The sequence below is a fragment of the Salmo trutta genome, chromosome 28, assembly GCF_901001165.1.
Source record: "Salmo trutta chromosome 28, fSalTru1.1, whole genome shotgun sequence".
NCBI lineage: Eukaryota > Metazoa > Chordata > Actinopteri > Salmoniformes > Salmonidae > Salmo > Salmo trutta.
The window spans coordinates 31,262,034-31,276,003 of record NC_042984.1 but is presented as its reverse complement, the minus strand read 5'-3'; the positions used below and the strand labels follow the sequence as shown (position 1 = coordinate 31,276,003).

Here is a 13,970-nt window from a genome sequence, read left to right as displayed (position 1 = left end):
CACAGACACCATTCCAACAGTTTTAGAAACTTGAGAGTGTTTTCTATCCAAATCTACTAATTATATACATATTCTAGGTAATGGGCAGGAGTAGTAACCAGATTAAATCGGGTATGTTTTTTATCCGGCCGTGCAAATACTGCCCCCTAGCCCCAATTAAGATACTTTCTGAAGAGGTAGGGTTTCAGAGGTGTTCGGGAAGATGGGCAGGGAGGGACTCTGCTGTCTTAGCTTCAGGGGAAAGCTGGTTCCACCATTGTGGTGCCAGGACAGAGAAGAGCTTGGACTGGGCTGAGAAGGATCTACACTCCCATAGGGGTGGGAGAGTCAAGAGACCTGAGATGGTAGAACGGAGTGCTCGGATTGGGGTGAAGGGCTTGGCATAGCCTGAAGGTAGGTGCAGTTCTTCTTGCTGTTCTGTAGGTAAGCACCATGGTCAAAACATGATTGCATTTTGAAATTTTGTGTATATCAGGTAAGAGAAGTACAGTTCTTTTCACCTTTATTTAACCAGTTAGGCCAGTTGAGAACAAGTTCTCATTTACAACTGGGACCTGGCCAAGATAAAGCAAAGTAGTGCGACAAAAACAACAACACAGAGGTACATATGGGATAAACAAATGTACAGTCAATAACACAATAGAAAATCTGTATACAGTGTGCGCAAATGAAGTAAGGAGATAAGGCAATAAATAGGCCATAGTGGCAAAGTAATTACAATTTAGCAATTAACACTGGAGTGATTAGATGTTCAGATGAGGATGTGCAAGTAGAAATACTGGTGTGCAAAAGAGCAGAAAAAAACAAAAAAACAAATATGGGGATGAGGTAGTTGGTTGGATGGGCCATTTACAGATGGGCTGTGTACAGCTGCAGCGATTGGTAAGCTGCTCTGACAGCCGATGCTTGAAGTTAGTGAGGGAGATATACTGTAAGTCTCCAACTTCAGTGACCCAACACACCTCCAGGCTGTGTAAGGGCTATTTGACTAAGAAGGAATGATGGAGTCCTGCATCAGATGACCTGGCCTCCACAATCACCCGACCTCAACCCAGTTGAGATGGTTTGGGATGAGTTGGACTGCAGAGTGAAGGAAAAGCACCCAACAAGTGCTCAGCATATGTTGGAACTCCTTCAAGACTGTTGGAAAAGCATTCCTCATGAAGCTGATTGAGAGAATGTCAAGAGTGTGCAAAGCTGTAATCAAGGCAAAGGGTGGCTCCTTTGAAGAATGTAAAATATAAAATATATTTTGATTTGGTAAACACTTTTTGGTTACTACATGATTCCATAAGTCTCCAACTTCAGTGATTTTTGCAATTCGTTCCAGTCATTGGCAGCAGAGAACTGGATGGAAAGGCGACCAGTGAAATATACCTGCTGGAGCGTGTGCTACGGGTGGGTGTTGCTATATTGACCAGTGAGCTGAGATAAGGCGGAGCTTTACCTTGCAAAGACTTATAGATGACCTGGAGCCAGTGGGTTTGGCGATGAATATGTAGCGAGGACCAGCCAACGAGAGCATACAGGTCGCAATGGAGGGTAGTATATGGGGCTTTGGTGACAAAACAGATGGCACTGTGATAGACTGCATCCAATTTGCTGAGTAGAGTGTTGGAGGCTACTTTGTAAATGACATCTCCAAAGTCAAGGATCGGCAGGATAGTCAGTTTTACAAGGGTATGTTTGGCAGCATGAGTGAAGGAGGCTTTGTTGTGAAATAGGAAGCCGATTCTAGATTTAATTTTGGATTGGAGATGCTTAATATGAGTCTGGAAGGAGAGTTTAAAGTCTAGCCAGACACCTAGGTATTTATAGTTGTCCACATATTCTAAGTCAGAACCGTCCAGAGTAGTGATGCTAGGCGGGAGGGCGGGTGCGGGCAGCGATCGGTTGAAGAGCATGCATTTAGTTTTTAAGATCAGTTGGAGGCCACGGAAGGAGTGTTGTATGGCATTGAAGCTCGTCTGGAGGTTTGTTAACACAGTCCAAAGAAGGGCCAGATGTATACAGAATGGTGTCGTCTGCGTAGAGGTGGATCAAAGAATCACCCGCAGCAATAGCGACATCATTGATATATACTTAGAAAAGAGTCGGCCCGAGAACTGAACCCTGTGGCACCCCAATAGAGACTGCCAGAGGTCCGGACAACAGGCCCTCCGATTTGACACACTGAACTCTATCTGAGAAGTAATTAGTGAACCAATCGAGGCAGTCATTAGAGAAACCAAGGCTGTTGAGTCTGCTGATAAGAATACGGTGATTAACAGAATCGAAAGCCTTGGCCAGGTCGATGAATGCGGCTGCACAGTACTGTTTTTTATCGATGGTGGTTATGATGTCATTTAGGACCTTGAGCGTGGCTGAGGTGCACCGTGACCAGCCCAGAAACCGGATTGCATAGTGGAGAAGGTACGGTGGGATTCGAGATGGTCGGTGATCTGTTTGTTCACTTGGCTTTCGAAGACTTTAGAAAGGTAGGGCAGGATGGATATAGGGCTGTAACAGTTTAGGTCTAGAGTGTCTCCCCCTTTGAAGAGGGGGAAAGACCGCGGCCGCTTTTCAATCTTTAGGAATCTCAGACAATATGAAAGAGAGGTTGAACAGAAAGGTAATAGGGGTTGCGACAATGGCAGCGGATAATTTTAGGAAGAGAGGGTCCAGGTTGTCTAGACCAGCTGATTTGTAGGGATCCAGATTCTGCAGCTCTTTCAGGACATCAGCAGTCTGGATTTGGGTGAAGGAGGGGGGGGGGGGGCTTGGGGCAGTTGCTACGAGGGGTGCAGAGCTGTTGGATGGTGTTGGGGTATCCAGGTGGAAAACGTGGCCAGCCGTAGAGAAATGCTTATTGAAATTCTCGATTATCGTGGATTTATCGGTGGCGACAGTGTTTCCTAGCCTCAGTGCAGTGGGCAGCTGAGAGGAGGTGCTATTATTCTCCATGAACTTGACAGTGTCCCAAAACTTTTTGGAATTAGTGCTTCAGGATGCAAATTTCTGTTTCAAAAAGTTAGCCTTTGCTTTCCTAACTGACTGTGTATATTGGTTCTTGACTTCCCTGAAAAGTTGCATATCACAGGGACTATTCGAAGCTAGTGCGCCACAGGATGTTTTTGTGCTGGTCAAGAGCAGTCAAGTCTGGAGTTAACCAAGGGCTATATCTGTTCTTACTTTTTGAAAGGGGCACATTTAAGATGGTGAAAGGGGCGTATTTAAGATGGTGAGGAAGGCACTTTTGAAGAACAACCGGGCATCCTCTACTGACGGGATGAGGTCAATATCCTTCCAGGATACCCGGGCCAGGTCGTTTAGAAAGGCCTGCTCGCAGAAGTGTTTTAGGGAACGTTTGACAGTGATGAGGGGTGGTCGTTTGACCGCGGACCCATAACGGATGCAGGCAATGATGCAGTGGTCGCTGAGATCCTGGTTGAAAACAGCAGAGGTGTATTTAGATGGCAAGTTGGTCAGGAGGATATCTATGAGGGTGCCCATGTTTACGGATTTGGGGTTGTACCTGGTAGATTCCTTGATCATTTGTGTGAGTTTGAGGGCATCTAGCTTAGATTGTAGGACGGCCGGGGTGTTAAGCATATCCCAGTTTAGGTCACCTAACAGTACACCTCTGACGATAGATGGGGGGCAATCAATTCACATATGGTGTTCAGGGCACAGCTGGGAGCTGAGGGGGGTCTGTAACAAGCGGCAACAGTGAGTGACTAATTTCTGGAGAGATGGATTTTTAAAAGTAGTAGCTCAAACTATTTGGGCATAGACCTGGATAGTATGACAGAACTCTGCAGGTTATCTCTAAAGTAGATTGCAACTCCGCCCCCTTTAGCAGTTCTATCTTGACAGAAAATTTTGTAATTGGGGATGGAAATGTCAGAATTTATGGTGGCCTTCCTAAGCCAGGATTTTGATACGGCTAGGACATCAGGGTTGATGGAGTGTGCTAAAGCAGTGAATAAAGCAAACTTAGGGAGGAGACTTCTGATATTAACATGCATGAACCCAAGGCTTTTCCGGTTACAGAAGTCAACAAAAGAGAGCGCCTGGGGACACACAGGGCCTGGGTTAACCTCTACATCACCAGAGGAACAGAGGAGGAGTATGGTAAGGGTACGGCTAAAGGCTATAAGAACTGGTCGTCTGGTACGTTCGGAACAGAGAGTAAAAGGAGCAGATTTCTGGGCGTAGTAGGATAAATTCAGGGCATAATGCACAGACAAGGGCATGGTAGGATGCGAGTACAGTGGAGGTAAACCTAGGCATTGAGTGACGATGACAGAGGCTGCATCTCTGGAGGCATCAGTTAAGCTAGGTGCGGTCTCTGCATGTGTGGGGGGTGGGGCAAGGGAGCTAACCAAGGCATGTAGAGCGGGACTAGGGGCTCCGCAGTAAAACAAAACAATGAGAGCTACCCTAAACAACAGTATACAAGGAATATTGACATTAGAGGGAGGCATAAAGCAATTACAGGTGTTCATTGGGAGGGCTAAGACAACAACAACGGGTAAATAGTGATGAATGGGCAGAGAGGGTCAGTTAGCTACACACAGGGCCTGAGTTCGAGGCTGGGGCCGACAGATAAACAAAATGAAGTACCGTGTTAATGAACAGTCCAGTAGGCATCAACTGTGTCGCCGAGTGATCATAGGGTCCAATAAGCAGCAATGGACAAAACAGGGACCCGCTCGGCAATCGTCACTACGCTAGGCGAGCGGGAGACACGACGCTCAGAGAGTTAGCGGGCCAGGGCTAGTAGCTGGGTCCTCACCAACATCAACGACGCAGAGGCCGATTGAGAGCACATCAGCTGAAATACGTCAGCAGACCAGTTGTGATGGATCGGCGGGGCTCCGTGTCGACAAAGGGTCCAGGCCAATTGGCAAGAGAGGTATTGTAGTTGGTATACTTCGTTTGCTAGCCGGGGGAATGGGCCTAGCTCCAGGCTAACTGGTGTTTGCTTCTGGACAAGGGTGTTAGCCACAATAGCCACTCGGTAGCAGCTAGCTAGCTGCGATGATCTGGTGTAATGGTCCAGAGCTTGCGGCAGGAATCCGGTGATGTAGTGGGGGGAAAAAAGCAGTCCGATATGCTCAGGGCAGATATTATCCAGGCTATCCGGGCTAAAGCAGCTGGTGTCTGTGCTAAAGGTAAAGACTGCTAGCAGTGGCTAACAATGACTAAATAGCTAATAGCTAATTAGCTAGCTAGCTTCTGAAGGCTAGCTTCTGATGGAAGATCTAGTTATAAGGTCTAAAAGAAAAAGCAGATCCGTACCACGTTGGTTGAGGCGGGTTGCAGGAAGGTATATTTAATTTGAAAATGGAAAAAGAGATTGAAATGTATACAGAAAAATGACAAAAAAATCTAAAATAAAGCTGAATATTTACACGGGACAAAACCAAACACATCTTGCTGCTTCGCCATCTTGGAGAATGCCATTTTACGGTAACATGGTTAGGATTCTTATTCCTTACCTGTCTGACAGTGCTGTCCTACCCAGCCTGGGCCACAGCTGCACTCTCCAATGTGACGGTCACACACACCACCATTCAAACACTCACAGGGCTGAGCACAGTCCTCCCCAAACCAGCCATGGGCACACTCTGGGGACAGAGAGAGAGACAGGAAGAATTCATGAGAATGTTAACTTAGTTACCATGGAAACTTATTGTGACACTGAAGCACATGGCTGCAGGAGACAGTTGTTCCAGAAGTGAAGTCCAGAAGTTGAAGAAAAATCTAGGTAAATATTACTTGTGTAGAGAATATTTTATTGTCAGTCATTTCCAAACAGGCTATAAATTTCTTTAATTTGTGGTAGAATTTTGATTTTTTAAATATATTTTATGTAAACTATATGCTAGCTGTAATACTAGCCAAAGCATGCTAAGCAGTCTGTAATTTTTCTCCAAAAACAGTAGAAGCATCATTTCCATCACAGTCATTTTCATCACAAACTTAACTGTGGCGGAAACTACAGAACGTGGTGGAAATGACAAAAATCCATTATGTTATTACTTTTTACTTTTTTTAACTTTAGGCTCATGTTTTAAATTCCTTTAATCTAGAAAATGCTCCAAGGTGTGCACAATTGGAAAACTTAAGTTGTATTTTTCTTTGTTTTTAGAAGATTCCACATAAAACAGCACAGAGGTCACAGACATAGAAACAAACTAAAAAACGATCCTTTAAGAACATCTGCAAAAAGACAGGGAGAGATACTGGAAGAAAAAACAAAGGGAGAAGTGAAATCTATCTCTGAGCTTACAAAGCGAGGACAAAGAAGCAAGAGATGGAAATGCAACCAACGGAATAGAAGACAGACTTTAAAGAGAACAGTTGCAATTGCGACCTACCTATCAGGTAGCACAACACCTTATTCACCAGATGACTTGCAGCCAGAACATGAGGCCATCATACCTGCCCCTAACTTACCTGCCCCTGATGCACACCCTGATACCCCTTCCTCATCATCTGCAACAGGAATGAGAAGTTGAATACTTGATAGAAGGAATAAGTTTGGAAGAGGTTGCTCAAAAACAGAGATCTTTGCATGACAAATGTCAAACTTGATAAAGCATAACGGAAAACTGAGAAATACCAAAACAGGTATGATCAACTGATGAAGAAAATGGAGAGACAATATTCCCCAAAGACAAAACAGAAAATGAAGGGAACTCCGAAGAACTTGAAAAGGATTTTATTGTTTCAAAATGCCATCATTGCAGAGTTAAAGCAAAAGTATCAAAAAAGGTGCTGTGCTAAGGACAAACAAGTGGCAAGTGGCTTCAAAAATGCTCAGAGGCAACATCCTGAGAAAGTATGGCCTGGTCAAAGACACAAACAGAGAATTTGGATTTTCAGCAAAAGAAATGAGGGCAAATGGAAACAGGCCAACAAGTCTTCAATACTATAGGATTCTATGAATTCCGCAAAATACGTCCTTTTTGGGTTGTCAAGCCAACAGTCCAGGATAGGGACACATGCCTCTGCAAAACCCACGCCAACCTCTAGTTCATGGCGGACAAACTACAGATCAGCTGAAGCAACAATGAGAACCTAATTGAGACTTTGTGCTGTGAGAACGTGAAGAAAGAGTGCATGTACACAGAGTGCTCCCTTTGCCAAGCAAAAGAGCTTAAAACATCTGACTTTGATGCTGGTGAGCAGACATGGTGGTTTGAGTGGAAAAACAAACCTGAAGAGAGAGAAAAGGAAAAACAAAGAGGGAAACATGGAGAAGTTCACTGTACATTTGACAGTAAAAGAAAAGGTCTGTGGCACACTGCAGATTCTACTGTAGGACTTCTCCAAAGGATTGAAAGAGAAGTTGGGGAAACACGTGTACAACATTCAACACCAACACTCCAAACTGAGAGAATTAAAAGAGAATCTGCGGAAAGAGATCAACGTGCATATTGACTTTGCAGAGAACTCAGGGGCGCAACTTTCACTGGGGACGGGGGGACGGACGGGGGGGGACGGGGGACATGCACCCCACATTCTGAAATTGCATTTTTGTCCCCCCCAGTTTTATCATTGGAATGTGATACACAATGAGGCAACGGTGTTGTAGCAATATTGATTTTACACAGGAAACGGAAACCAATTGTTACTTACTTTATTCGTGTACTGGATGTGCTGGTTGACAACATGCCTAGTAAAGTTTGCTTAACTATATATCTTTGTTTGTTGTGACTAAGCAAAGCATACTGAAACATGGTGGCAGCGGTACTCAAAGATTCTGGATCTCATTGATGTAAATGAAGAGTACACCCCAGGCGGCAGTTTGGAAAAGTGCCTCATTTACAAGCAAGTCATCGTGCCCGAACGTCAACGCTAGCTGGCTATCGTGAGTGACTCGATGCTAAAAGCTAGCTGGCTATTGGATACAAGCAGATTTGTGAGTAGCTAACATTTCATTCTACAAACAAATAGCCATGGAAAATGCACTGAAACCTCTGGGAAAAATAGACTTTGATGATTGTAATTTAGCACTTACCTGGAAAAGATGGAAAGAGGAATTACATTTGTACATGGCTCTTACAATGGGAGATAAACCTGATGACTACTGTACAGCTACTGTATTATCTCATTGGGGAAAAAGGCATAGAGATTTGTGAGAGCCACTGTGTGGGCAGTACAAAAGACAATATCTTTGTTGAGGAAGTAATTGCAGCACTGGATGCATTTTGTGATCCCAAGAAAAATGAAACAATTGAGATATATCATATATTCATGCGAAGTCAGGGCCAATATGAGAGTTTAGACAAATATCTCACTGAATTGAGGACTCTAGTGGCCACCTGCAACTTTGGAGTAATCACAGACTCTCTTATCAGAGACAGGATTGTGTGTGGCACGTGTGACCCACACTTAACAAAGCGCTTACTCAGAGAGACTGATCTCAGTTTAGAGAAATGCATACAGATTGGAAGAGCTACAGAACTGTCCAGACAGAGAGCTAAAGTCATAAAAGTGCAGGGCATGTAGCAGTGCATGCATTAACACAGGAAGAGAGCGAGAGGGAGAGGAGACCCTACAGAGAGACAGAGAGGGAGAGGAGACCCTACAGAGGGACAGAGAGGGAGAGGAGACCCTACAGAGGGACAGCGAGGGAGAGGAGACCCTACAGAGGGACAGAGAGGGAGAGGAGACCCTACAGAGGGAGAGGAGACCCTGCAAAGGGACAGAGAGGGAGAGGAGACCCTACAGAGGGACAGGAGACCTTACAGAGGGACGAGGGAGAGGAGACCCTACAGAGGACCAGAGAGGGAGAACAGACCCTATAGAGGGACAGAGAGGGAGAGGAGACCCTACAGAGGGACAGAGAGGGAGAGGAGACCCTACAGAGGGACAGAGAGGGAGAGCAGACCCTACAGAGGGACAGAGAGGGAGAGGAGACCCTACAGAGGGACAGAGAGGGAGAGGAGACCCTACAAAGGGACAGAGAGGGAGAGGAGACCCTACAGAGGGACAGGAGACCCTACAGAGGGACAGAGGGAGAGGAGACCTTACAGAGGGACAGAGAGGGAGAGGAGACCCTACAGAGGACCAGAGAGGGAGAACAGACCCTATAGAGGGACAGAGAGGGAGAGGAGACCCTACAGAGGGACAGAGAGGGAGAGCAGACCCTACAGAGGGACAAAGAGGGAGAGGAAACCCTACAGAGGGACAGAGAGGGAGAGGAGACCCTACAGAGGGACAGAGAGGGAGAGGAGACCCTACAGAGGGACAGAGAGGGAGAGGAGACCCTACAGAGGGACAGAGAGGGAGAGGAGACCCTACAGAGGGGCAGAGAGGGAGAGGAGACCCTACAGAGGGACAGAGAGGGAGAGGAGACCCTACAGAGGGACAGAGAGGGAGAGGAGACCCTACAGAGAGACAGAGAGGGAGAGGAGACCCTACAGAGGGACAGAGAGGGAGAAGAGACCCTACAGAGGGACAGAGAGGGAGAGGAGACCCTACAGAGGGACAGAGAGGGAGAGGAGACCCCACAGAGGGACAGAGAGGGAGAAGAGACCCTACAGAGGGACAGAGAGGGAGAGGATACCCTACAGAGGGACAGAGAGGGAGAGGAGACCCTACAGAGGGACAGAGAGGTAGAAGAGACCCTACAGAGGGACAGAGAGGGAGAGGATACCCTACAGAGTGACAGAGAGGGAGAGGAGACCCTACAGAGAGACAGAGAAGACCCTACAGAGTGACAGAGGGAGAGGAGACCCTTACTGAGGGACAGAGCATTATACAATGCAGATACTGTGGATGGACACATGAGAGAAAAAAGGAAAAATGCCCTGCACATGGAAAAAAATGTCAATCCTGTGGAAAAAACAATCACTTCTCAACAGTTTGCAAAAGTGCAGAGATCAGCAAGAGAAACAGTCCTGGCAATGGAAAATGCATCAGCTGACTCAGAGAGCGGTGAAGATGTTCTCTGCATCACACTAGGGCCAAAGTCATAGAGCATCAACGTGGTACAGAACAAAACCACAGACCCCAATGCAGCTCTCTTTGCAACCATGCTGGTCAACAAAAAGTCAGTCAGATTTCAGCTAGATTGTGGTGCTAGTTGTAATGTTATCCCTGCAAACCTCACAAAAGCCAGTCACCTAGAGCCCTGCAGTCAGGTATCGGTGCTGTTTAACAAGAGTACTCTGATGCCACTGGGGAAGTCTACACTTAAAGTGATCAATCCACACAATAAGAAAACCTACCGAGTTGAGTTCATTGTCATCAACAAGAACGTGCACAGGCCCATTCTAGGCAGTAAGGCTATCCAGGCAATGGAGTTGATTACTGTGCAGCATCACAACATCCTGGCCATCGAGAAAACAACAGGATCCTGGACTAAAGAGCAAATTAAACAGGAGTACTCTGATGTATTCCAGGGAGATGGATGCTTACCCGGCAAACTGAAGCTGGAAGTGGGTGAGCGAGTGGAGCCCGTCCAGCTGCCAAAGAGAAGAGTGCCAATAGCACTATATAAACCACAAAGAGGAGCTCAGTGGTCTAGAGAAAAGAAGGATGATAAAAGCAGCCTGATCGTAGTGAAGAAACTGTCTGGAAATCTAAGAGTGTGTATTGATCCAAAACCTCTCAACAAGGTGCTCAAGAGGAGCCATTACCCACTTCTCACTATTGAAGAAGTGCTGCCAGATCTGAACAGAGCACACGTGTTCTCTGTTTGTGATGTAAAAATGGATTTTGGCATGTGGAACTGGAGGAGGAATCACCACGTTCTCTACTCCCATGGGACGCTATAGGTGGCTGCGCATGCCAATGGGAATCAGTCCAGCCCCAGAGATCTTTCAGAGGAAGTTGAACCAGGCAATGGAAGTTCTTCCAGGAGTCAAAATCATTGCAGGCGACATCCTGATTGTGGGAGAAGGAGACAACGATGAAGCGACGACTCTGGACCATGACAAAAACCTGAGAATGCTCCTGGACAGATGCAGGAAGCTCAATATCAAGCTGAATCCGGAGAAGCTGCAGCTCAGGCTGAAGGAAGTGCCTTACATTGGCCACCTGCTAACATCAGAGGGGTTGAAAGTGGACCCAGGAAAAGTGACAGCCATCAGACAGACGCCTAGGCCTACAGATGTGCATGGGGTGCAGTGCTTCCTGGGCATGGTAAACTACCTAGCCAAGTTCTGCAGCCACGCCACGGAGCTCTGCGAGCCACTGTGACAGCTAACACACAAGGACTCACTGTGGGAGTGGTCAGAGAGACATGAACAGGCTTTCAATTAAATCAGGGATACCAGTGCACAGACCCCTGTGCTGAAACACTACAACCCAACAGAGCAGTTTGTACTACAATGTAATGCTTCAGAGAGTGGGTTAGGAGCAGCCTTGATGCAGGGAGTACAACCAATAGCACACGCCAGCAGAGCCCTGACAGAGACTGAAAAAGGGTATGCACAGATAGAGAAGGAGCTGCTTGCAGTGGTGTTTGGCATGGAGAGGTTCCACCAATTCACATATGGACGAACTGTGGAAGTGCAGTCAGATCACAAGCCTCTAGAGAGCATCATGACAAAGCCTCTCCTCAGCACACCAAAAAGGCTACAACGCATGCTCATGAGATTCCAAAACTACAAGGTCAGTCTCCGATACGTTCCGGGTAAACATGTGGTGCTGGCCAACTCCCTGAGCAGGGCGTACCTCACAGAACAAGACAACAGAGGCCATGTGGAGGTCGATGTGGAATCAATCAATATGATACACTACCTCCCTGTGTCAAGCGAGAGACTAAAGACCATCCAGAGAGCCACTGAGCTGGACCGGGAGCTCCAGACACTGAAAAATGTGATCCTGCAGGGGTGGCCTGAAGTGAAAGAACATGTACCCTTGGAAGTAGCCATGTATTTTCCCAACAGAGATGAGCTGAGTGTGCAAAATGGAGTTATCTTCAGAGGTGAGCGAGTCGCTGTGCCTAGTGCCCTCAGGTCAGACATAATGCAGACAATCCATTTCTCACACATAGGAATCGAGGGATGTCTGAGAAGAGCTCGCGAGTGTGACTACTGGCCAGGCATGAATGCACAGCTGAGAAGATATATGGCACAATGTAGCACCTGCACTGCATGGGGTGTGAAGCAGCAGAAAGAGACGCTGAGGCCACACGAAGCACCAAAGCGTCCCTGGGAAAAAATAGGGACTGACCTGTTCCAGTTCAATGACAGAGACTACATGGTCACAGTTGATTATCTCTCCAACTTCTGGGAAGTAGACCATTTGGAGAACACACAGTCGAAAACGGTCATTCGAAAACTGAAGACACGCTCTGCACACTATGGGATACCTGACATCCTTTACTCAGACAATGGTCCCCAGTACTCTTCAGACGAGTTCTGAAGTTTCAGCAAGGCTTGGGACTTTACACACAAAACATTGTCTCCAGGGTACCCACAAAGTAATAGGAAAGTGGAATCAGCAGTGAAAATAGCCAAAAGACTGATGGCAAAAGCAAAGAGAGCAGGTGCTGACCCATACCTGGCCATGCTGGATCACAGAAATACCCTGTCACAAGGAACAGACAGCAGCCTTGCAATGGCACTCATGGGAAGACGTAAAAAGACACTACTTATAATGAGTGAAAACCTTCTGGGACCGGTGATGGCAAACTGTCAACTGGAGAAGTTCAAAGAAAGACAGCAGAAACAGGCAAAGTACTACGACACCTCTGATAAGGATCTCACAGAGCTGCAACGAGATGACAGGGTGAGAGTTCAGCCACTCACAGGACAGAAACAGTGGTGGCAGAGGGCCACAGTAGTCAGACCTGTTGAGCAAAGGTCCTACGAGGTGAAGACAGAACAGGGACAAGTCTTCAGGAGGAACAGGAAACACCTGAGGAAGAGCAGAGAAATAGAGGAGGATTTCCCCACTGTTGAGGAGCCTGGCACAGAGCCAGTAAACAGAGCACTAGCTGACGCCCAACGCAACCTAGAGGTGAACGCTGCACCTCAACAAGAAGATCCAAACATCTCAGGTCAAGCACCTCCTGACGTAATCAACACTCCCCACACAAGGCTTGGTAGGGCCGTCCGAAGACCTATACACCTGAAAGACTTTGTGTGAAGGTAAAAATAATAATAATGTAATGGACAGTCAGAGACATTAAACAAACATTCAGTTCACATTCCAGTTTATTGCAGACATGGACTACAAGCCAAAGTTAGGTGGAGTCTGCCTTTGTTGTTAAAAAAAAAGAGAACATGTAGCAATATTGATGTTACTCATATTGATGTTACACAGGAAATGGAAACCAATTGTTACTTAACTTATTCGTGTACTGGATGTGCTGGTTGACAACATGCCTAGTAAAGTTTGCTTAACTATATATCTTTGTTTGTCGTGACTACAACACAAAGCATATTGAAACAGGTGTGCTTTAGGACCATGCAGACGCCTCCGAGCAGTCAGGTAGGCTGTTTGGAGTGTTTATCCGACTGGATAAAACAAATTATAATAATTATTTCCCCCCCACTTCTAAAACCAAAGTTTTAGAGAGAACTACCTGTGTAAATACACCAGTGAAATTCAGGCAGTTCACGTTGGTGATTCTCACAAGCAGGTGACCCTCCACACCTGTGTTGGGTATAGCACAAATGATACAGTTTCACTTTGCTCCTTGAGCTCTTCTATGCGGATGACCCCTCTACAATCTGGGCTCATGAAGAAGTGAACAAGTCCCCATGTAACAAAAGAACTCCAGGAGGACAATTCAGCTGCCTTGCGGAGGAAGATGTTCGATGTATTAGATTTTTTATTTTGTACTACATAATCTGATTTTTGTGACAAGTTTAGCCATAATGTAGCTTCTCTCTCGAAAACATTGAGTTTTGAAAGAAGACGTCACACACAAGAGGCAATGATGAGAGAGCTGTACTGGTACACATCCGAGCAATAGACTGAAAGCAACTGCTATGGTCAAACACTGGGGTTGAATGCCA

The 13,970-nt window shown here is 46.3% G+C and overlaps 1 protein-coding gene across 1 annotated transcript in view; it reads right to left on the bottom strand.

Annotated features, from left to right (window-relative positions):
- LOC115166011 (multiple epidermal growth factor-like domains protein 6) overlaps nucleotides 1-13,970 on the bottom strand; it is an 81,784-nt gene that overhangs the window by 19,304 nt on the left and 48,510 nt on the right. Inside the window, exon 24 of the mRNA XM_029719611.1 lies at nucleotides 5,484-5,612. Coding sequence (XP_029575471.1) covers nucleotides 5,484-5,612 — 129 coding nt within the window. The remainder of the gene's footprint in view (nucleotides 1-5,483; nucleotides 5,613-13,970) is intronic.